Here is a 23125-nt window from a genome sequence, read left to right on the forward strand (position 1 = left end):
GACACCACAGTGATGACCACTATATAAGCAAATACTGATGTCCTTTGGACTATTTTCCCTCTCCTCACTTTTAGAATAACCAGTGCAGTTCTCCATTTTTACTTTAGAGACAGATATTTGTGTAGATATTTCCCAGTATCTTACTGAATAGTTCCAAACAATCTGTGGTTTTCAATCTAGCTGGTTACAATGGCTTGCTCAAATATGGCCATGCAAGAGAGTAAGATGCCTGGCTGTGGGCACCTACATTTCAGCTCCACATGTGGTGCGAACAACAGGTCTCACACAACCTTTACTCCACTGCAAACAAGCTGGTAGGGAGAGAGTGAAGATGAGCAAGGAGTGCATGAGGTGTTGACTTTGCACCACACACACCAGCAGAGGGACAGTCAAAGGACTGGCATACATTACTGCACCCAGGAAACATGGGTTGAGCAGAGATGAAATTGAGAGATGCATGCAGTTCCTTCCCTGGCCTTCTCACAGGCCAGCACTGTATTTAGAACATTGAGCAAAGGCTCACTCTAGCCCTAAATGTTGGTATTCTAACAGCATACGTTCTGGAAATGTTGATGAAATGCTGTCAGGCTTCAAGTGCCAGAGATATAAATATTACACTGATCTGAGTACATTCAATGCTGAGTGAAAATGTTCCTTGGCCTTTATCTCAACAGAGTGACTTTTTTTTTATAAGAGCTACAGGAATAGGCAGATTATTTATTCTATAAGAGTTAACAGGGATCATCTCTAATATCCATCATGCTCTATATGGAACTAAACATCTGTTCTGGATGAATTAGAGAAGAAAATCATGGTGGTGTATTTCCAAGTTGATTTATTTAACTTTCAATATTTTCTTCAGAATATACAATGTTCTCATACCTAAGGCCTTGATCCTGCAGTTGGATCCATGCAGGAAGATCCTTACATTGCTCAGACTCTCATTGAAGTCAATGGGCTCCATACAGGCACAAGCTTCTACCTGTAACGATGTAGCTGCAGGACTGGGGTCCAGTAATCTCAGCTAACAGATTGAAGTTTAAGTTTAGTAGGGTCAGTACAGATGCTATAGAATTAGTCTGATCCATTATATAAGTTTTAACTCTTGTTATATAGTCAAAATATTTTATTCAGTTCATTGCGTTTTTGTTCAATTCTTGTATTTGACAAAACAATAAATGTCATCGAAATAAACCAATTTATAAATAGAATGACAAGACCAACTGCAACAAAACAAAAAAGGGAAGCTGATGTGTCCTTTGTTTACATCACTGTCCTTTCAAGGTGAACCTGAAATCAGCTCTGTCTGCCATACCGATCCACAAAGTCAGGTAGCAGAAATACTGAGCCCCATCCCACCTTGGGATTCATATTGATAAAATCATCCAGGTTCATCTTGGAGTCTAGATAAGGATAAACAGAGAATATTAGAGTCCTAGATAAGGCATCTATTTAGCACAGGAATACATGAACATTATTTGTCAATCAAATGCAGACAGAAACCTGTTTTGATGGTAGGGATTAATATACACATATACATACCAGCAAAGAGCTCATGTCAAGAGCTACTTCCCCGTCATGAAAAGCCATTGCATAGGGAAAATACCACTCAGAGGGAATCCTGCAAATTGTAATATACCATCAGAGTCTTCATTTCCTGTTTTCAGGATGTAGCATTTGTCTCTGATCCCTTTCTGCCCATGTCAATAATTTTGTTGCCCGAGCAGCATTTTCATTGATTGAAAGAGAGAGTATGAAGGAATACACTAGAGATTTGCAGCAGTCCCAGAAGGCACTTGTATCATGCCACGGGGTTGTAGTGCAGGATAAAGGGTGACCAAAACTAGAGAATTCAAAAAAAGGACTGCTATAGTAAAAACTATGGGTCCTACGGCATCTCTCTATTCAAAAAGAGCCTGATCCTGCAAGGTCCTGCGAAACCTTGCTCCTATTTAAGGGCCTGATCCAAAGCCCATTGGAGTCAATGGAAGCTTTTTCCCATTGACTTCAATGGGGCATTAGATCAGGGACATAGCAATTAATAGGAATTAGAAGGTGCTGATCACTTCCTATGAGATGCTGATCAGCCTCGGGATCATGCCCCAACTAGGAAAATAATTAATGGACTTCATCAGGTCCAATGGACTTATTTGAAAGACTCCCAGTGACTTTGAGTGCTTTGGTTCAAGCCATAAATTCTGAAACCACAGCCATGATAACTTGGGGGAGACAGTTGGGAGATGCTCGTGTAATCTCTACATCTGATTAACATTGAGAGGGAGAAAAATCAAGTAAGAAAGAATACAGCACTGGAGAAAGGAACAGCTGTGGGTAGGAGAATGGAGTTTAAGAGAAAAGATAGCTTCATTGGTATCAGCGCTATCAATCAAGTAGGCGATACTGGCAGTAGAATGACAGTACTCAGTAGGGCAAGGAATGTGGGCAAAGCAAAGCAGCAACAATTAAGATGTTTGTATGCCAATGCAAGGAGCCTGGGTAACAAAATGGAGGAATTAGAACCACTGGTGCATGAAGTGAAACCAGATATTATAGGAATAACAGAAACATGTTGGAATAGTAGTCATGACTGGAGTAGAGGTATTGAAGGATATGTGCCGTTCAGGACAGAAATGAAGGTGATGGTGTAGCATTGTATATCAATAATGAGGTAGACTGTAAGCAAATTAGAAGTGATGAAATGGATAAGACAGAGTCTATTTGGACCAAAATCACTTTGGGGGAGAAAGCTACCAGAGGTTCCCCTGGGATAGTGCTTGGGGTATGCTACAGACCCCCAGGATCCAGTTTAAATATGGACAGAGACCTCTTTAATGTTTTAATGAAATAAATACTACTGAGAATTGTGTGATTATGGGAAACTTTAACTTCCCAGATATAGATTGGAGGACAAGTGCTACTAATAATAGTAGGGCCCAGATTTTCCAACATGTGATAGCTGACAGATTTCTTAACCAAATAGTTGCTGAACCAACAAGAGGTGATTCCATTTTAGATTTGGTATTGGGGAGCAGTGAGGACCTCATAGAAGAACTGGTTGTAGGGGATGAGCTTGGTCTGAGTGATCATGAACTAATTCAGTTTACACTAAATGGAAGAATAAACAAAAATAGATCTGCAGCTAGGGTCCTTGATTTCAAAAGGGCAAACTTTAAAAAATTAAAGGAATTAGTTAGGGAAGTGGACTGGATCGAAGAACTCAAGGATCTGAATGTGGAGTAGGCTTGGAATTACTTTGTGAAAGTTGCAGAAACTATCTGAAGCCTGCATCCTAAGCAAGGGGAAAACATACACAGGGAAGGGCTGCAGACCAACCTGGATGAGAAAGCATCTCAAAGCAGAAAGCCTAAAAGGAATGGAAGATGGGATGGACCAGCAAGGAACGCTACCTCTTGGAGGTCAGATAGTGATAAAGGGATAAAGTGAGAACTGCCAAAAGCCAAGCAGAGTTGGACATTGCAAAGGGAATTAAAACCAATTGCAAAAGGTTCTATAGCTATATAAATAAAAAGAAAACAAGAAAAGAAGTGAGACTGCTGAACACTGAAGATGGGTTGGAGATTAAAGATAATCTAGGCATGGCCCAACACCTAAACAAATACTTTGCCTTTATTTTTAATAAGCCTAATGAAGAGTTTAGAGGTAGTGGCAAGGTGGCTAATGGGAACAAGGAAATCACCACATCTGAGGTGGAAGTCAAACTCAAACATCTTAATAGGATTAAATTGGGGGCTCCAGATAATCTCCATCCAAGAATACTAAAAGGAACTGGCACATGAAATTGCCAGTCCAATAGCAAGGATTTTAATGAATCTTTAATGAATGAATCGGGGGTCGTACCCTATGACTGGAGAATTACAAATGTAGTTCCTATTTTTAAGAAAGGGGAAATAAAAGTGATCTGGGAAACTACAGGCCTGTTAGTTTACATAGTGCCTTACAACTTTAAAAAATTGCTAGGCAAAAGATATCATAATCCAGATAAAGTCCTTCATCTGAGGTTCTAAGGCCTACAGTGGAACAGGAGAGCTAACACATAAGAACAGAATGCAGATGTTATTGCTGACAAACCAGTTGGTTTTTCAAAAAGGACTGGAGTGAGAGCAAGTAGAAAGGCTCTTCCAAGCGTAGGGGTTGGCATTGAAGAAAGTAGGGGTGAGAGAAGACAAATTGTGTTTACATTCTGGACCTAATCCTATTTAGGAGCAGGACCAGGCCCTAAGGATGGAAATTGTTGCCGAGACACTGATTGAATGAAATGGCTGTTTGATTTGCTTGTTTCTGCGTATCCACATAGCAACACTTCTTCTGACAGAACCATTTTAGTAGAGCCACGCACAATACATTTTATTACTGCAGCCATGCTGTGAATTCTGGGACTCTTAAGGCACTTGTCCATTATGCCTGACACACTTGCTATGAGCAGGGGCTTATGGGTAGTTTCCAAATACTCTAGGCCATGCACTGTGGGATGGAGTTAGTAACTGATACAGCTGCACTGCTTGTGGTTTCTGTCCATAGTGGGTAGATTAGTTCTGGTTCAGCTGAATCATTGCAAAGAGCTTATTCCAGATTTAACAACCCTATGCTAGAGCTATTCCAGGCATTTACAAGCATTGGATGCAAGGTGCTGTACATCCTTATACTAATTACAAAGACAGACTGTGATTTTCCAAGAAGCCTAGATGTAGGCTATAAAGGAGATGTTGGGTGCATTTGTAACCCATGTGCTTCATAGGGATATCTCATTAAGAGATTTATGGGGAGTGGGTAGGAATGAGTCATTGTTGCTAGGCAAATGTACAATTAGCACTCAACACTCAGAAGTTTCTGGAATTGGGTGTGATAGTTTTGGATATGCTCAATAGGATTGATGTAGCTGGACTCAAGACTCCCTGAAGGCAAGCAGTCAGGCAGCTACTTTACAAAAGGCCATGGGCCCTCTGTGGGTTGAGAGAAGCTGAGCCACAGGAGCAGAAAGCAGGCTATTTTACCCTAACTGTGAAGCTTTTAGGTTACTGATATTTTTAACCCTCGAACAGGGATGCCCTGGCAGGGTTAATTACAGAGAGGAGAAATTTGGGAGGGAAAACTAATTTCCTTCATTTTAATTGTATGCTTGGAATGTTGCTTGATTTTAGCCAAACTGTTTTTTTAGTTAAGTTCTCTCCACTACTATGATGGACCTATTTTTCTCTTGTTTAAATGTGATCATGGGTAAAGAGTCATTTATATTTTGCTATTCTCAGTTTTGTATTTTTCTTGTAATGGGTTTATTTTAAAATCTATATACCTACCTGAGTGATTTTAGCAGAGGAGGAGGAGGAAGAGTATGCATGGACTCCATTTGAAGATTTCTACAAGCAAGTAGAGGGAAGATATTGCTTTTGACTCTGCCGATTGTATAGATTTTGGTGATCAACGATTGTAACTGAGACAGGTGAACTCAACCTAAGATTTTTGGGAACTCTGAGTTTCTTCTCACTGTATTTCTGTGGGGACGGACCTGTTTAGGTTTAATTTTTCTTTATTTATGTATAACTGTGAAGATAATGGATGTGGATTATAAAGTATCCATGTTATGTTGTAGAAATTAAGTTATTATTCATTATTTTCTTTATCATAATATTTTATAAATTTGATACTTAAGAATTAAGTTCACTCCTTTTGTTCTTTTGGACTTGATTGTGGGGAGGTTGACCTTGTGCAATCCTTGTTGAAAATCCTCAATGACTGAATTCTGGGTGTCCATGTGCTTTTCTATGGCAGTTGTTTTTAGGCATTAGGAGAAAGGCAATGAAGTAAACTCTAGTCCACCCAAAGGTTACACTTTGAAAGTGGGAAGCTTGACCATTACAGCGTGTAGATTATGGGCAGCCAAATATTGAGATTCAAAAGGGAGGCTCTGGAGACATGAGGGGGAGAAGAGAATTGGCAGTTAGGTAACAATAATAGTGTAGAATTATTAAACTGCACATGAAATTTGACCCTGCAGTGTTCAGGTTTACTTCAGCAGGGCTTGTTCCAGGAAGTTTGTAGTTTTTTTACCACTGAACCTTTCAGTCTCCTTTAACTCATAACTGTGTAGTTTTAATAATAAGCTCTACAGCATGTAAAGAAAGTTTAATGTTATGTCCTTGGTTGCTTTTATCCTGTTTTTCTCCTTTGTTCACACAAAGCTCATAGCAATTTTTTTCCTTAGATAAAAATAACAGCAGGTTAGACAGCGTGTATGTGCTGCTCTTTTTCTCACTGATGCTTTCTTTGTTGGGTTCACTATGATTCTACCACCACTTTTGTGAGAAGACAAAGGTAGAAGCTGCAGATATCTACATAGCTTCAGTCTAGCAGCCTGCATGTCTAACAGATGTGTCAGATACAGTGCCCTCCAACTTTTATTTCTCAGCTGTCTTATCCACTCTTTTTGAAAACAAAATGCATCATTTACAACCACCCAGCGACTATAACTAAGAAACCTGCTGCACCAATCTTGCTGGTGTGCTACCCAACACCTGGGAAGACTTCAGATTTGAACCATGGTTTGCAATGTAATATTCAACTGTTTGTAGCAGCTCTAAGTAGTAAGGCCATCTGTTCCAGGAAATTTTGAAATGCTTTTTGGAAGATATATTTTATGTTGTCCTGCAGTTAGAACTGTGATCGTATCAGAGCTCACAAGCTAAGCAGGATCAAGCCTGATCAATATATATATGATAGACTCCAAAGGATAACCCAAATGCAGTATTGCCAACCCCAAGTTTTTAAAAATCATGTTATCCTTCCCCATCCACCCCAAATTAGGAAACATTCTTAAAAATCATGATTTTTAAACCAATACATTTTGGGTTCTTTTTATTTGCATTGGGCTTTGAGACTTTTTGGAATTTACTTTGTTCATGTTTTCAAGCCTTTTTTGTGCAACCATCAGGATTAGAAACTTTAATTTTTAAAAATTGAAGTTGAGATTATCATACAATCGCCTGATTCCAACTTTAATTAATTAAGATGGGGCTATAATTGAAATATCATGAGGCTTGTGATAAAATCATGAAAATTGACAATCCTGAAAATGGTACAGGAAGTTATATTGGTAATGGCTGTAGGCAGTCCTCTGCCTTCTGAGTCACTACTGAACTAATGCCTCATTCGGTAAAGGCACTGTACCATTATTCAGAGGAGATGGAAAACAACTCCTGACCACTTGGGATCATTAAAAATCCCATGCCATTTTCCATAAAAGTGACGGTGGTACTCCCAGTGTCCTGGCCTAGTCAAACTAAATAACTGCTTTTACTGTATCTACATTTCCACTGTCATTTCCATTTGATATTCTTGGGTCACTTCCTGTTCTGAAGTGTTAAGAGCCGTTAAGCAGCTGCTATGTTCCACACTAAAGTGGAAACATTTCAGTAATAGGAAAAACAAATTCTTGTCTTTTTTAAGTTTTATTAAAGCTTTTGAATCCTTCAAAATGAAAGGAGCAATAATGTAATTAATATTGAAAAATACAAATGTTTTGTAGGAGCAGAGCAGCAAAACTATGTTGATCTTCATCTTTAATAAGTATAAACAATTCCTAAATATTATGGTGATAAGTGCTTTAGAAATACTGATACATTTCGAAATGTATCAATCTTTTAAATATATTTTAAAACATATAAGGTGCTCACTTTAGTAACATCCCAAGGGAAAATACAGAGCATGCAGCAAACAGTACTAATATAAAAATGTCTTCTCTGTGACTTTGTAAGGAAATCAACTACTCTAAATTATGAAAAAGAATACACTAATACAAAAGTAGAAAAACAGGTATGGTTCCTTACAAATAAACGGATATAAAACAAATAAGCAGGAACCACTTGCCGACCACTGCAATGCAGTAAATGCTAGAGTGAAATGTGTTAGCAATTTAATGAAGAAAGTGAAATACCATAGCTAACTGAAACTGTATGGAGAATTTTGGCAGAGAGAATGTAGTTACTGCAACTGGAATTTGGTTGGGATACTGGGGTGAACACCCATTAGCTCTTTACTGATCACAGGAGGTCAAACCCCTCAGTTTTCTCTCTCATTTGGGGGGAAAAAAGACCCCTCCAGAAGAACAGTTCCCTTGGAACACAGTGCTGAAATATTAGTTCACTACTGACTGAGGGAAGAGTGCCACCTACTGATTGACCAGTAGCAAAGGAGTTCAGTTTCTTGTCCCACTTCTATCTTCAAAGTACAAACTTTGAGCTACAGTGAACTCAAACGAATTATTTGTAGAACTTTAGTGATTTACAGGGTTCACGCTGAGCTTAGGGGTTGAATCATTGGTGACTGTGGCCTCAAGGTAGTTAGGCATGTCCCTAACTTTAAACACGTGAGTAGTTCCACTGAAGTCAAGCTTAAGAACATTAGGTAGCTGTTGAGGTACAAACACATATGGATATGAATATCTCAAGTGAATGAAGGAATAAGGCTGGAGGAGAAGAAATTGAACCTGGCTGGAAAGGAAAGGAAAAGAAAGTAGTATCAGGATAGCACATACCATATATACTTGGTCATAAGCTGAATATTTTTGGTAAAAAAGTGATGCACCAAAGACTGGGGGTTGTCTTATAAATGGGTCTACACCAAAATCTGATGATGATTTTAAAAATCTCTACGAAATCATTGAATTGAATATCTAATACATTGTAGTTTTGTTTACCTGGAGCATCCACTTCCTGCAGCTCCCACTGGCTGGGAATGGTGAACCGCAGCCACTGGGAGCTGAGGGGCTCCATGCCTGCAGATGCTCCAGGTAAACAAAACGTCCTGACCTGCCAGCGGCTTACCCTGACGGGCCGGGAGCCAAAGTTTGCCAATCCCTGAAATATAGGGTCTGCTTATGAAAGGGTCATACAGTTTTTATTATTTTTACCTATCCATCTTGGGGGGCGGTCGGCTTATAAACGAATGGGCTAATGATCGAGTATATACGGTATTTAAGAAGAGTGTGGAAGGGAATGGAAACAAAACAAAAAAAGAAAAATATCCAGTGTTTATTAGATCAGGGTCAGAATGTTCAGGACCAAACTACTTAATCATGTGCTTAACTTTAAACAGATTAGTAATCCCACTGACTGCAACAGGACTACTCATGTGCTTAATGTTAAGCATGTGCTTAAGTGCTTAGCTGGAGTGGGGCCAGAGTGCTCAGCAGCCTGTAGGATCAAGCTTGATGGGATACGATTCAATAAAGCATCCCTACTCAGCATAAGTACATGCTTAAATGCCAAGCCCCACTGAAGACAGTGGGACTTAAGCATGTGCTTAAGCACCATTCTGAATAGGGATGAACATCTGTACATGTTTAAGTGCTTTCCTGAATCGGGGCTTGAATGATCTTTTAAAAACAAAAACAAAAAAATACCCACTGTGCTTTTTAAGCCCCAGGACCAAATCAAAGCATAGGCACTATAGGCTTATTCACAAAGCCCCAATTCCTGCAGTCCCATGAGGAGGTCAGAACCTTGGCTTTCTTTTTAAATTATGTTTCTACCCCTCATGTATGTAAGGAAAAGCTTGATGTGACCTGAGTGTAACTGATGCCTGTCTGGTTGGCAGAAAAACCTAAAACATTGGTTCTGAGAGGTGTGAACTGTCCCGTTCTTCTTAACTCTGACACCTGTGCCACCCCAAGGAGAGGCAGGGCCATACCATGGGACCAACATGTGGGATGTGCCTACAGTCCTGGGTTATCTGAACTCAGCCCTGTGGATCACATGGACATGGACTTTCTCCTTGTGAAGACTGACTTGCATATGAGAGGCACAATCTGAACACAAGTCTGAGACCCAGGAACTCTGAAATTCCAATCCCAAATCTATCAGAGACTCACTATGTGATTGTGAACGAGTCCCTTTATCCTCTCTGCATCAGCTCCGGTAATGAGGGGACATTAATGCTTACTTGCCCACCTCACACAAGGTGTTGTGAGGATTAGCTAGTTAATGTTTGATAAATGCCAGAAACGGTGTTGAACATTATATAATCCCGTAGGTACATGCAAGATGTGAGTTCATACTTTTTTCTGATGAAATAATAAAGTACTTTGTCTTGAAAGGAAAGGTGGCAGTGCTTTCACAGTATATTATGGAAGCATAAATATCACTTATGCAATTCTTTGGTTTTATTTTGTTTCATTTTCTTAAATCAAAAGGAACAGGATTTTTTTGTTTTGGCTGTGGAATGCTATTTACCTGCAGTTTCAATGCAAGGGTAGGAAGGAGGAGGCTTCTGCCAGTGTCCATGGGCATCTTTCATGTGGGATCGGTCAGAAGCAAATGTCTTCAGATACAAATCTGCTCGAATCAGCCTGATTTTTCTAAACAAACACATAATTCAAGAACATACTAAGTGATGGAGTCATGTAATACTGTGTTAAACATTACTAACATTACCAAAGCCTGTTCCTGCCCTCACTGAGTGTTGACTCTGAGCAGTTAAATCAAATTCATATAGTTTAGTTGTATATTAATAGTGTCAGGTAGCTGAATGACTAACAGGAAGCAATGCAAGGAAATAGAAAGTTTTATTGATGGATGAACCATTGTACCTTTAAGGTCAGGATCATTAGAAGAGCAGTGTGGTGTGTTTAATTTCCTGCATAGTAACAGATTATACATAGGTGACTATGCATACAAAGAAAAATGTCAACTGCATCAATTGTTGAGGCTTGGCTTTTGTAAAATATTCTGTACCACATTTGTTTTAATTTTCTCACCTTCTGAATCCTGGAAGAAGAATATCATCTGATTTAAAGGCCTCCTCAATGTACGTGTCAAATGGACATGGAAATGGCAACACTGTGTCGAGATCGTAAATGAAGTTCTGGTCTCCACTTGAAACATGAAGTAAAATAACATGGTAATCCTAGGAGTAAAGGTCATTGACAGTTAACAAGACAGTTGTAAATGGTCACAGACAAACCTTAGAGATATTAGGAAAAGGGGACAGAAATCACCCCAAAGCATAATCCATATGTGATGGCTGCGACTGTGATCTCTCCCCCAATCTGTCCAGTGGATACCCTTTCCAAGTGGCATTCCACAGCTTATCCCACTTTAGCCTGGATCACCAGGGTGAAATGCCATCTATTCCTACCATCCTGCCACAGTTACAGTGCAAACAGTGCTTTATACCCTCTAGCAGCCTCTCATGAGTGCAACTCAGGTGACAAGTTTCACTGCCTTCACCTCTCTCTGGCCCACAATTTTACCACTCTAAGAGTGGATCCCAGGGTAGCAGCCTGCCTGTTTCCAGCTGTAACGCAGAGCCAACTGAAACTGGAACCAGCAAGACACTCCTCGTTGGGTACCTGTGACCCAGGGCTGATTAAAGTGACTCCAAACAGCTTGTGTCCATTCACCCAAAGGTAGCCAGTACACAGGGAGAAAAGGTTAAACCTACAACAGTCCTGCACACCCAAGGTTTGCCTGCAAGTCATCACCTCTCTCAAGCTTAGGCAACCGAGCTATCTCAGGCACAGCCTGAAGAGCCCCTGCCTTAGTTCCAGAGCCCTGTTGAATACACCACCAAAATAAGTTTTGTCTCCTCAGGAAGCCGCTGCCTGCTCCCCGCTCCTTTTCCTCTAGGCTTGAGGTTGTAATTGCTTAGGCCAAGATCCATTGATTTCAGTGAGAATTAGGAACCTAAATACCTTTGAGGATCTGGACCTTAGTGTTCTTTTTGGTCTTGGTCTCTGGCCTTGAAAAAGCAGGCCTGTCACCTTTCTGGTCACAGGCAGGTAAGGAATTTTCAATGAATAGCTCGCCCATTCCTTCTGTTAAGGTCCCTTGGTATTCTCCCTAGAGATAAAAAGGAGTACTTGTGGCACCTTAGAGACTAACCAATTTATTTGAGCATAAGCTTTCGTGAGCTACAGCTCACTTCATCGGATGCATAAAGTGGAAAATGCAGTGAGGATGTTTTATACACACAGACCATGAAAAAATGGGTGTTTATCACTTCAAAAGGTTTTCTCTCCCCCCACCCCACTCTCCTGCTGGTAATAGCTTATCTAAAGTGATCACTCTCCTGACAATGTGTATGATAATCAAGGTGGGCCATTTCCAGCACTAATCCAGGGTTTAACAAGAACGTCTGAGGAACAGTGGGGGGGGGGGGGCGTAGGAAAAAACAAGGGGAAATAGGTTACCTTGCATAATGACTTAGCCACTCCCAGTCTCTATTCAAGCCTAAGTTAATTGTATCCAAATTGCAAATGAATTCCAATTCAACAGTCTCTCGCTGGAGTCTGGTTTTGAAGTTTTTCTGTTGTAATATCGCAACTTTCATGTCTGTAATCGCATGACCAGAGACATTGAAGTGTTCTCCGACTGGTTTATGAATGTTATAATTCTTGACATCTGATTTGTGTCCATTTATTCTTTTACGTAGAGACTGTCCAATTTGACCAATGTACAAGGCAGAGGGGCATTGCTTGCACATGATGGCATATATCACATTGGTAGATGTGCAGGTGAACGAGCCTCTGATAGTGTGGCTGATGTTATTAGGCCCTGTGATGGTGTCCCCTGAATAGATATGTGGGCACAGTTGGCAACGGGCTTTGTTGCAAGGATAGGTTCCTGGGTTAGTGGTTCTGTTGTGTGGTATGTAGTTGCTGGTGAGTATTTGCTTCAGGCTGGGGGGCTGTCTGTAGGCAAGGACTGGCTTGTCTCCCAAGATTTGAGAGAGTGATGGGTCGTCCTTCAGGATAGGTTGTAGATCCTTGATAATGCGTTGGAGGGGTTTTAGTTGGGGGCTGAAGGCGACGGCTAGTGGCGTTCTGTTACTTTCTTTGTTAGGCCTGTCCTGTAGTAGGTGACTTCTGGGAACTCTTCTGGCTCTGTCAATCTGTTTCTTCACTTCAGCAGGTGGGTATTGTAGTTGTAAGAATGCTTGATAGAGATCTTGTAGGTGTTTGTCTCTGTCTGAGGGGTTGGAGCAAATGCAGTTGTATCGTAGAGCTTGGCTGTAGACAATGGACTGTGTGGTGTGGTCTGGGTGAAAGCTGGAGGCATATAGGTAGGAATAGCGGTCAGTAGGTTTCCGGTATAGGGTGGTGTTTATGTGACCATCGCTTTTTAGCACCATAGTGTCCAGGAAGTGGATCTCCTGTGTGGACTGCTCCAGGCTGAGGTTGATGGTGGGATGGAAATTGTTGAAATCCTGGTGGAATTCCTCAAGGGCTTCTTTTCCATGGGTCCAGATGATGATGTCATCAATATAGCGCAAGTAGAGTAGGGGCATTAGGGGGCGAGAGCTGAGGAAGCGTTATTGTAAGTCAGCTATAAAAATGTTGGCATACTGTGGGGCCATGCGGGTACTCATAGCAGTGCCGCTGATTTGAAGGTATACATTGTCCCCAAATGTGAAATTGTTATGGGTGAGGACAAAGTTCACAAAGTTCAGCCACCAGGTTTGCTGTGACATTATCGGGGATAGTTTTCCTGATGGCTTGTAGTCCATCTTTGGGTAGAATGTTGGTGTAGAGGGCTTCTACATCCATAGTGGCCAGGATGGTATTTTCAGGAAGATCACCGATGGATTGTAGTTTCCTTAGCAAGTCAGTGGTGTCTCAAAGATAGCTGGGAGTGCTGGTAGAGTAGGGCCTGAGGAGGGAGTCTACATAGCCAGACAATCCTGCTGTCAGGGTACCAATGCCTGAGATGATGGGGTGCCCAGGATTTCCAGGTTTATGGATCTTGGGTAGTAGATAGAATATCCCAGGTCGGGTGTGTCTGTGCGGATTTGATCTTGTGCTTTTTCAGGGAGTTTCTTGAGCAAATTCTGTAGTTTCTTTTGGTAACCCTCAGTGGGATCAGAGGGTAATGGCTTGTAGAAACTCGTGTTGGAGAGCTGCCAAGCAGCCTCTTGTTCATATTCCGACCTATTCATGATGACAACAGCACCTCCTTTGTCAGCCTTTTTGATTATGATGTCAGAGTTGTTTCTGAGGCTGTGGATGGCATTGTGTTCTGCACGGCTGAGGTTGTGGGGCAAGTGATGCTGCTTTTCCACAATTTCAGCCTGTGCACGTCGGTGGAAGCGCTCTATGTAGAAGTCCAGTCTGCTGTCTCGGCCTTCAGGAGGAGTCCACCTAGAATCCCTCTTTTGGTAGTGTTGGTAGGGAGGTCTCTGTGGATTAGCATGTTGTTCAGAGGAGTGTTGGAAATATTCCTTGAGTCGGAGACGTCGATAATAGGATTCTAGGTCACCACAGAACTGTATCATGTTCGTGGGGGTAGAGGGGCAGAAGGAGAGGCACCGAGATAACCCGGCAGAAGAAGCTGTCCTAAGAGTATAGTTGGATAGATTAACAATATTGCTGGGTGGGTTGAGGGAACCATTGATGTGGCCCCCTGTGGCATGTAGTAGTTTAGAAAGTTTAGTGTCCGTTTTCTTTTGTAGAGAAGCAAAATGTGTGTTGTAAATGGCTTGTCTAGTTTTAGTAAAGTCCAGCCATGAGGAAGTTTGTGTGGAAGGTTGTTTTTTTGAGTATCCAGTTTTGAGAGCTCATTCTTAATCTTTCCCTGTTTGCTGTAGAGGATATTGATCAGGTGGTTCCGCAGTTTCTTTGAGAGCGTGTGGCACAAGTTGTCAGCATAGTCTGTGTGGTAAGTAGATTGTAATGGTGTCACATTTGGGGACAATGTATACCTTCAAATCAGCGGCACTGCTATGGGTACCCGCATGGCCCCACAGTATGCCAACATTTTTATGGCTGACTTACAACAACGCTTCCTCAGCTCTCGCCCCCTAATGCCCCTACTCTTTGCGCTATATTGATGACATCTTCATCATCTGGACCCATGGAAAAGAAGCCCTTGAGGAATTCCACCAGGATTTCAACAATTTCCATCCCACCATCAACCTCAGCCTGGAGCAGTCCACACAAGAGATCCACTTCCTGGACACAATGGTGCTAATAAGCGATGGTCACATAAACACCACCCTATACTGGAAACCTACTGACCACTATTCCTACCTACATGCCTCAAGCTTTCACCCAGACCACACCACACAGTCCATTGTCTACAGCCAAGCTCTACGATACAACTGCATTTACTCCAACCCCTCAGACAGAGACAAACACCTACAAGATCTCTATCAAGCATTCTTACAACTACAATACCCACCTGCTGAAGTGAAGAAACAGATTGACAGAGCCAGAAGAGTTCCCAGAAGTCACCTACTACAGAACAGGCCTAACAAAGAAAATAACAGAACACCACTAGCCGTCGCCTTCAGCCCCCAACTAAAACCTCTCCAACGCATTATCAAGGATCTACAACCTATCCTGAAGGACGACCCATCACTCTCACAAATCTTGGGAGATAGGCCAGTCCTTGCCTACAGACAGCCCCCCAGCCTGAAGCAAATACTCACCAGCAACTACATACCACACAACAGAACCACTAACCCAGGAACCTATCCTTGCAACAAAGCCCGTTGCCAACTGTGTCCACATATCTATTCAGGGGACACCATCACAGGGCCTAATAACATCAGCCACACTATCAGAGGCTCGTTCACCTGCACATCTACCAATGTGATATATGCCATCATGTGCCAGCAATGCCCCTCTGCCATGTACATTGGTCAAATTGGACAGTCTCTACGTAAAAGAATAAATGGACACAAATCAGATGTCAAGAATTATAACATTCATAAACCAGTCGGAGAACACTTCAGTGTCTCTGGTCATGCGATTACAGACATGAAAGTTGCGATATTACAACAGAAAAACTTCAAAACCAGACTCCAGCGAGAGACTGCTGAATTGGAATTCATTTGCAATTTGGATACAATTAACTTAGGCTTGAATAGAGACTGGGAGTGGCTAAGTCATTATGCAAGGTAACCTATTTCCCCTTGTTTTTTCCTACGCCCCCCTCCCCCCCACCACTGTTCCTCAGACGTTCTTGTTAAACCCTGGATTTGTGCTGGAAATGGCCCACCTTGATTATCATACACATTGTCAGGAGAGTGATCACTTTAGATAAGCTATTACGAGCAGGAGAGTGGGGTGGGGGGAGAGAAAGCCTTTTGAAGTGATAAACACCCATTTTTTCATGGTCTGTGTGTATAAAACATCCTCACTGCATTTTCCACTTTGTTGCATCTGATGAAGTGAGCTGTAGCTCACGAAACCTTATGCTCAAATAAATTGGTTAGTCTCTAAGGTGCCACAAGTACTACTTTTCTTTTTGCGAATACAGTCTAACACGGCTGCTACTCTGATCCCTAGAGATACCTTATCTTTGTCAGTTTCATTTCCTGTTTGCTGATGCCTAATGCCTCCCTTCTTCCTCCCCCCTCCCTTTGATTTAACTGTAGGCAGTCAGACAGAATCTCAAAACAGGGAAACCAAGACACATAGTATTCATACAAAATGATATAGATATCTTCTTAATTTCCACACCCTAATACAATAAAATATTTGAATTGGATAACATGTCCTTTGTGTTCATCTCAATCCCAACCAAAGGCTGGCACAGATAAAAGACGACAACTTGCCTCTTTGTGAAGTGATTACCAGGTAATTTTAATGCTGTGTTTGATAACTCATTTTGTACAATTAATCACAATTAACTGTACCCTAGTAAAGTGAATACAAAATCCACTTATGGAAAGCTTTTGAGGAGCTTTCATATAACATTTTCAGGGGTAAACAAGCCTAGCTATTTGGAGTAAGAAATTGTAGAGTTCTTAGGCAAATTATTTTGCCATACTAATACATGTATTGGAAGTGAAGCTTTGTGCAACAACAAAATTTAAAAGGGACGGAATAGTGACGATGAGAACCGGGAAACCAACTATATGCTTATGCAAGTTTGCATTTCTAGTTGGATTGTCTACCAAAAAAACTTGAATTCAATACATTTTGGTGGGAAAACTCTTAAAATCTGTAATGGCCTTCTCTATCCCTCTTCTACCTTCCTTCTCATACCACTTAGATCTCATTCAAAACTAATTATTTGTAAAGTTGGTTTGTTTTTAAACTAAGTTATTTTTGAGTTACACTTGGGGGCAGGGTGGAGAAGGGGCCATGCAAGGATATAATTAAAATGGCTCAAACAGGTTTTTTTTTTCTGATTTTCCCAAACAATTCATTCCCAGTCTGAGATGGCATGTGCCATTTTTTTTTAAAAAAACAAAGTTATAGGTACCTGAATAAGGCATTTATATTGAAAGTGCCATCTTAACCTTCACTTACTAGAATAGAAGATTGCCGCACCAAAACTGGACTAGTGCTCCAGTACTGGACACTTCAGAGAAAAGTTCAGTGATAATTATGTCCAAAAAGGAAATTTTCCCTTAATACCATCCCATAGGGCATATGCCCTGACACATGAAGCTGTATAACCCTTAGATTTTTCTATCCTATGTTGATATTTTTATTATTCATGTAAATATCTACGCTTTTTTGGATCCAACTAGGCTCTTGGCCTCAATGATATCCTGTGGCAATAAGTTCCACAGGTTTATTATGTGTTGTGTTAGAAGTTTTAAGTGTGTTGCCTTTTGATTTCATTGGATGTTCCATTGTTCTTTTACTATATAAGTGGTCTACCCCACTTAAAACGCTGCATTGGTGCAGCTGCATCGCTGAAGTGCCTAAGTGAAGACATTCCTATGCCAATGGGAGAATCCCGTCGGCGTAGTTAATCCACCTCTACGAGAGGTGGTAGCTATATCAATGGGAAAAGCTCACACTCTGACATAGCGCTGTTTACACCAGGGGTTAGGTCGATATAACTATGTCACTCAGGCATGATTTTTCACACCCCTGATGTAGTTATACCAATATAAGTCTGGGGCCTGGTCTACACGGGGCTGGGGGGGGGGGCGTAAATCGATCTAAGATACGCAACTTCAGCTACGAGAATAGCGTAGCTGAAGTCGACGTATCTTAGATCGACTTAGAATCACTTACTTCGCGTCCTCATGGCGCGGGATCGACGCCTCCGCTCCCCCGTCGACTCCGCTTCTGCCTCTCGCCGTGGTGGAGTTCCGGAGTCGACAGCAGAGCGATCGGGGATCAATTTATCATGTCTACACTAGACACGATAAATGGATCCCCAATAGATCGATCACTACCCGCCGATCCGGGTAGTGACTTACGTGATGTAGTTATACCAATAGAAGTCTGTAGTGTAGACCTGACCTTAGAAAGCACACATGGGATGTTATTAAGAACCTAAGAATGACCATAAAACTGGGTCAAACCAATGGTCCATTTAACCCAGTATCCTGGCTTCTGACAGTGGCTGCTAACAGATGCTTCAAATGGAGTGAACAGAACAGGACAATTTATAGAGTGATCCATCCCCTGTCATCCAGTCCCAGTTTCTGGCAGTTAGAGGGTTAGGGACACACAGAGCATGGAGTTGTGTCCCTGACCATCTTGACTAATAGCATTTATGGACCCATCTGCAATGAACTTATCTTATTCTTTTTTTAATCCCAGTTATAGTTTTGGCCTTCACAACATGCCCTGGTAATGAGTTCCACAGGTTGCCTGTGTGTTGTGTGAAGAAGTACTTCTGTATGTTTGTTTTAAACCTGCTGCCTATAAATTTCATCAAGTGACCCCTGTTCATATGTTAGGTGAAGGGGTAAATAATACAATCTTATTCACATTCAAGACACAGTTCATGATTTTTTTTTACCTCTATCATATCCCCCCTTAGTTATCTCTTAGCTAAGCCAAACAGTTCCAGTATTTTCACTCTCTCCTCATATGGAAGGTGTTTCATAACCCTAATCATTTTTGTTGCCCTTCTCCGTACTTCTTCCAATTCTAATTTTTTTTTTCAGATGGGGCAGCCAGAACCGCACACAGTATTCAAAGTGTAAGTGTATCATGGATTTATATAGTGGCACTGTGATATTTTCTGCCTTATTATCTATCTTATTTCTAATGGTTCCTATCATTCTGTTAGCTTTTTTAGACTGCTGCTGCACATTGAGTAGATGTTTTCAGAGAACTATCCAATGATTCCAATTTCTCCTTCCTGAGTGGTAATAGACCCCATCATTTTGTATGTATAGTTGGGATTCATTTTTCCAGTGGCATTACTTTGCATTTATCAATGCTGAACTTCATCTGGCATTTTCTTGCCCAATCACCCAGTTTTGTGAGATCCCTTTGTAACTCTTCACAGTCAGCTTTGAACTTAACTATCTTAAGTAATTTTGTATTGTCTGCAAACTTTGCCACTTCACTGTTTACCCTTTTTTAATTTATTAATATGTTGAACAGCACTGGTCCCAATAGAGATCCTTGGGGAACCCTGCCATTTACTTCTCTGTACTTGAAAACTGACTGTTTATTCCTTTCTTTTGTTTCCTATCTTTTAACCAGGTACTATTTATTTTATTTAGCGCTTGACTATTTGCTAAGCCAAGCAATAGCGTTCTTAGCGGCCAGGTTACTGATACATGAGAGGACATTCCCTTTTATCCAATTACTCCTTACTTTGCTTAAGAGCCTTTGGTGAGGCACCTTGTCAAAGACTTTCTGAAAGGTACACTATATCCACTTGATCTCCCTTCTCTATATGTTTTCTGACACCCTCAAAGAATTCTAATAGGTTGGTGAGGCCTGATACCCCTTATTGCTTAATGTGCTAGAGATACTAGGGAAATGAGCATGCTATAAGGATCTACATAGAACAGAATAGAATGTCTTACCCAAACCACAGGTTCATCTCCACATCCTGACTGCTGCTTCCAGAGCGGTATCTGCAAATTACAAGTTAGAAGCTAATTTTAAGTAAACCAAAGAAATATCTAGGATTTCAGTCTAATACAAGTTAGGTCGGTCTTCACTGAATGATAAAATTAGTCAGCTTGCGTTACATCTGCAATGCAATAATTAAGCTTTTATCAGATTGTCTTTTGGTCTTTTTGAGCTCTTAGTTGGGGACCACACAGACCATTCAGTCTCCTCAGCTGACTGATAGCAGCAAATGGATCCCTGCCATCCTCAGGGAGATGATACGTCTCCAAATGTCAGCTCCAAGGCCCAGACTGCCATATATGACTAAAAGACCTGCCTTTTAGGATCTTTTCCAGTATCTGTGTGACCATGGGGCCCAGCTGAGCTACCAGGCTCAGGTCACCTATATGCCTGGATCCCCATCTTTCCTTCACAGTGAATCTGTTTTGACCTTTGTTCTATATCACAACTCATCAACTTACCATCCTTCTCTCATTGGATATGAAAACAGCATAAAATTCTTCTAAAGGGTATTGATCATAACTTCTGATGTATTCACAAAGTTTCCAAACATTTTCCTCACTGTAAAATACAAGTTTTTTACAGTTCTTGTTTTATTTCTGATTTACACAATAAAAACAGGATAGATGTTGTGATTTTTCCACTTTTGGATTAATTTTTCTGTTGAAGACTTTTTCCCAACTCCCCTTCACACATCTGTTTTTAATCTCTAAATTTAGGTCCAAGCTCTTATAAAAATGTTTCCACAATTAATTCATAGACTTTTAGGCTTAACTACTGTTTAACAGACAAGAGGCAGCATCATTTGGTTTATTCTGTCAAGAAATGCTTTGTAATACCAAATGACTGGTGTATCTAGTGTTTAGTCTTTTCCTCATTGTCTATGGCAAAGTTTTGATTCAAGTATCAACAAATTATATTAAATACAGTAACTCCTCACTTAAGGTTGTAGTTATGTTCCTGAAAAATGCTACTTTAAGTGAAACTATGTTAAGTGAATCCAATTTCCCCATAAGAATTAATGTAAATAGGGGGATTAGGTTCCAGGGAAATTTTTTTTTGCCAGACAAAAGACATTGTGTGTGTGTGTGTATATATTATATATACACACACATACACACTATAAGTTTTAAACAAACAATTTAATACTGTACACAGCAATGACAATTGTGAAGCTTGGTTGAGGTTGTGGAATCAGAGGGTGGGATATTTCCCAGGGAATGCCTTGCTGCTAAATGATGAACTAACACTCGGCTGAGCCCTCAAGGATTAACACGTTGTTAATGTAGCCTCACACTCTATAAGGCAGCACGAATGGAGGGAGTCAGGAGGAGACACAATAGAGGCATGGCAGTGGCTGCAAACATTCCCTACAGTAACCGAACAGGAGGATGAACCCACGCTATCCCACTGGAGCGCACCACTCCCTCCACTTTCCAAAGTGCTGGGTGGTGAATGTGTCTATGAGACAGAGACACACACCGTTTGTGTGTGTGTGAGCGAGAGAGAGAGAGACGAGCATTGCCCCTTTAAGTATGCTGACCCCATTCTAAGTACACTGCCTTTTTCAGTATATCAGGAAGTTGAGACAGCAGCTGCTGACAGCAAGCTCCCTCTGTCCTGAGACCTGTAGTGTCCGCCCTCCCACCCCCCTCCACTCTGTGAAGACAGGGTACAGGAGCAGGGGAAGGGGCACACCCTGACATCAGCACCTGTCTCCCCCACCCCCGCACAGCAATCAGGAGGCTTCCAGGAACAACTCCAAGGCAGAGGGCAGGAGCAGCACATGGCAGTAGGGGGAGAGACACCTGCACTGCCCAGCAGTTATTAGCCTGCTGCGTGGCTGCTTCATAGGGAACTTAGGGAAGCTGATAGGGGGATGCTGGCCCACCCAGCCCCTACCAGCTAACGCCAACGGGCTGCTCTTCCTGCAAGCAGTGGACAAAGCAGGCAGCTGCCAAAAAACATTACAAGGGAGCACTGCGCAACTTTAAAAGATCACGTTCTCTAATAGGTCAGCGATGTAACAACATTAACCGGGACGACATTAAGTGAGGAGTTACTGTAAAAATCTTAACTGTAAAAATAAATGTTATCAAGTGTATGTAACAGCTTTTAAAAATATTTGTAATTTTTAAATAGACTTCTATCTGATGCTAGCAGAAAGTATTAACAATTCCTGTATATAAAATCATTGTTACCTAATATTACTATTGTAATAGTTCTGTACAATTCCAAATAAACAATGCCACTGATAACAATAACTGCATATGACATACAATAAATACTAATGGAATCACAAATTATTTTCCAAGTGATAAACTATCCAGGAGGCTACAATGACCCTGTATATTGTTATTCCCCAGTAAATCATCCTTCAATAATCCTGATTTGGACACTGTAAATTATAGTACTCTCTAACCAATGCACCCTTTTATCCTATAATACCAAATGTTATTGTAAGAAGAATACTCTTTCTTTCCTGGCTCTTACGATCTCATTTCTTCCACTTTGCCTCCTGCAAGAATATGTGCAGAATTTCTAAAGAGAAAGGGAAACATGAGAGATGGCAATAGGGAACCCTGGTCCTCAGTGCATCCTCTCTTGGTGCACTTATTACTTGACTAGTGAAGAAGAAAGCAAATGTACCCAGCACGCCACATTTCTTACATGTCTATTGCTCCTTACCAATAGCAGCTGGTGTACACACAGGAGTGCCGAGCAGGAGCAGCTGGCTGATAGCCAGCAGTTGCTGCTGCTACCCTTGGCTGTTCCATAGGTGACCCTCATCCAGGTGTATAGGAGTACTGTCTAGGGGCGGGTTTAACAGCCTCATATACCAGAAGGCAGCACTAAAGCTTCCCCCAACAGTATAAAGCAGCAGTTTGCTCAGGAAGTGTTTGTGGGTTGTGCAGGAAATGGGTGAGTTACAAGCAATTTCTTCCCCTAGGAAATCTGGCTGTTATTGCACGACTACTAGGAGCTCAGGCAGGTGGGAGGCGTTTTAACTTGGATATAAAGTGAGATCATTTCTATTGCTCTGTTAAGCTCCAGCATGCTGCATCAAAGGAGGGGGCAGGTTGAGCCAGAAGAGTGGAGAAGGGGGAAGTTTTGAACCCAAACCAGAAAAAGGGCAAAGTTTGAGCCAAGGTGGGCAAAACGGGTAGCTTAAGCCCAGCTCAGACGGTGGGAGGATCCTGAGCCAAAACAAGGCGTGGAGAGAGAGGGCTTGAGTGGGGAGAGAGATAATATCAGGAGGGTGACCAGATGTCCCGATTTTATAGGGACAGTCCCTGTATTTGGGGCTTTTTCTTATCTAGGCTCTTA

General features: G+C 41.4%; 1 protein-coding gene across 4 annotated transcripts; it reads right to left on the bottom strand.

Moving 5' to 3' along the window:
• Positions 1-818: 818 nt before the first annotated feature.
• Positions 819-22705, bottom strand: NTAQ1 (N-terminal glutamine amidase 1). 4 transcript variants are annotated; one of them, XM_048841638.2, is made up of 7 exons: positions 22487-22705; positions 20260-20359; positions 19750-19800; positions 10769-10917; positions 10245-10369; positions 1543-1621; positions 1286-1403 (listed from the first exon to the last, which is right to left on the bottom strand). In XM_048841638.2, the coding sequence occupies exons 1-6, from the start codon at positions 22573-22575 to the stop codon at positions 1566-1568; spliced, it is 570 nt and encodes a 189-aa protein (XP_048697595.2). In that variant the 5' UTR covers positions 22576-22705; the 3' UTR covers positions 1286-1403; positions 1543-1565. The 4 variants fall into 4 exon arrangements, with proteins under 4 accessions (XP_048697594.2, XP_048697595.2, XP_048697598.2 ...); XM_048841637.2 differs by lacking the exon at positions 1543-1621 and having other exon boundaries at positions 819-1403; XM_048841641.2 differs by lacking the exons at positions 1286-1403; positions 1543-1621 and adding an exon at positions 5311-5375.
• Positions 22706-23125: the final 420 nt, after the last annotated feature.

The sequence above is a fragment of the Caretta caretta genome, chromosome 2, assembly GCF_965140235.1.
Source record: "Caretta caretta isolate rCarCar2 chromosome 2, rCarCar1.hap1, whole genome shotgun sequence".
Taxonomy (NCBI): domain Eukaryota; kingdom Metazoa; phylum Chordata; order Testudines; family Cheloniidae; genus Caretta; species Caretta caretta.

Bases quoted from the DNA above. Each gene is read 5' to 3' on its own strand.
- NTAQ1 (XM_048841637.2), bottom strand. From the start codon at position 22,575: ATGGAACAGCCAAGGGTAGCAGCAGCAACTGCTGGCTATCAGCCAGCT. The intron at 20,360-22,486 runs GTAAGGAGCAAT...TGTATTTTACAG, and splicing joins GTGTACACCAGCTGCTATTG to TGAGGAAAATGTTTGGAAAC. The intron at 19,801-20,259 runs GTAAGTTGATGA...TGTAATTTGCAG, and splicing joins TATCCAATGAGAGAAGGATG to ATACCGCTCTGGAAGCAGCA.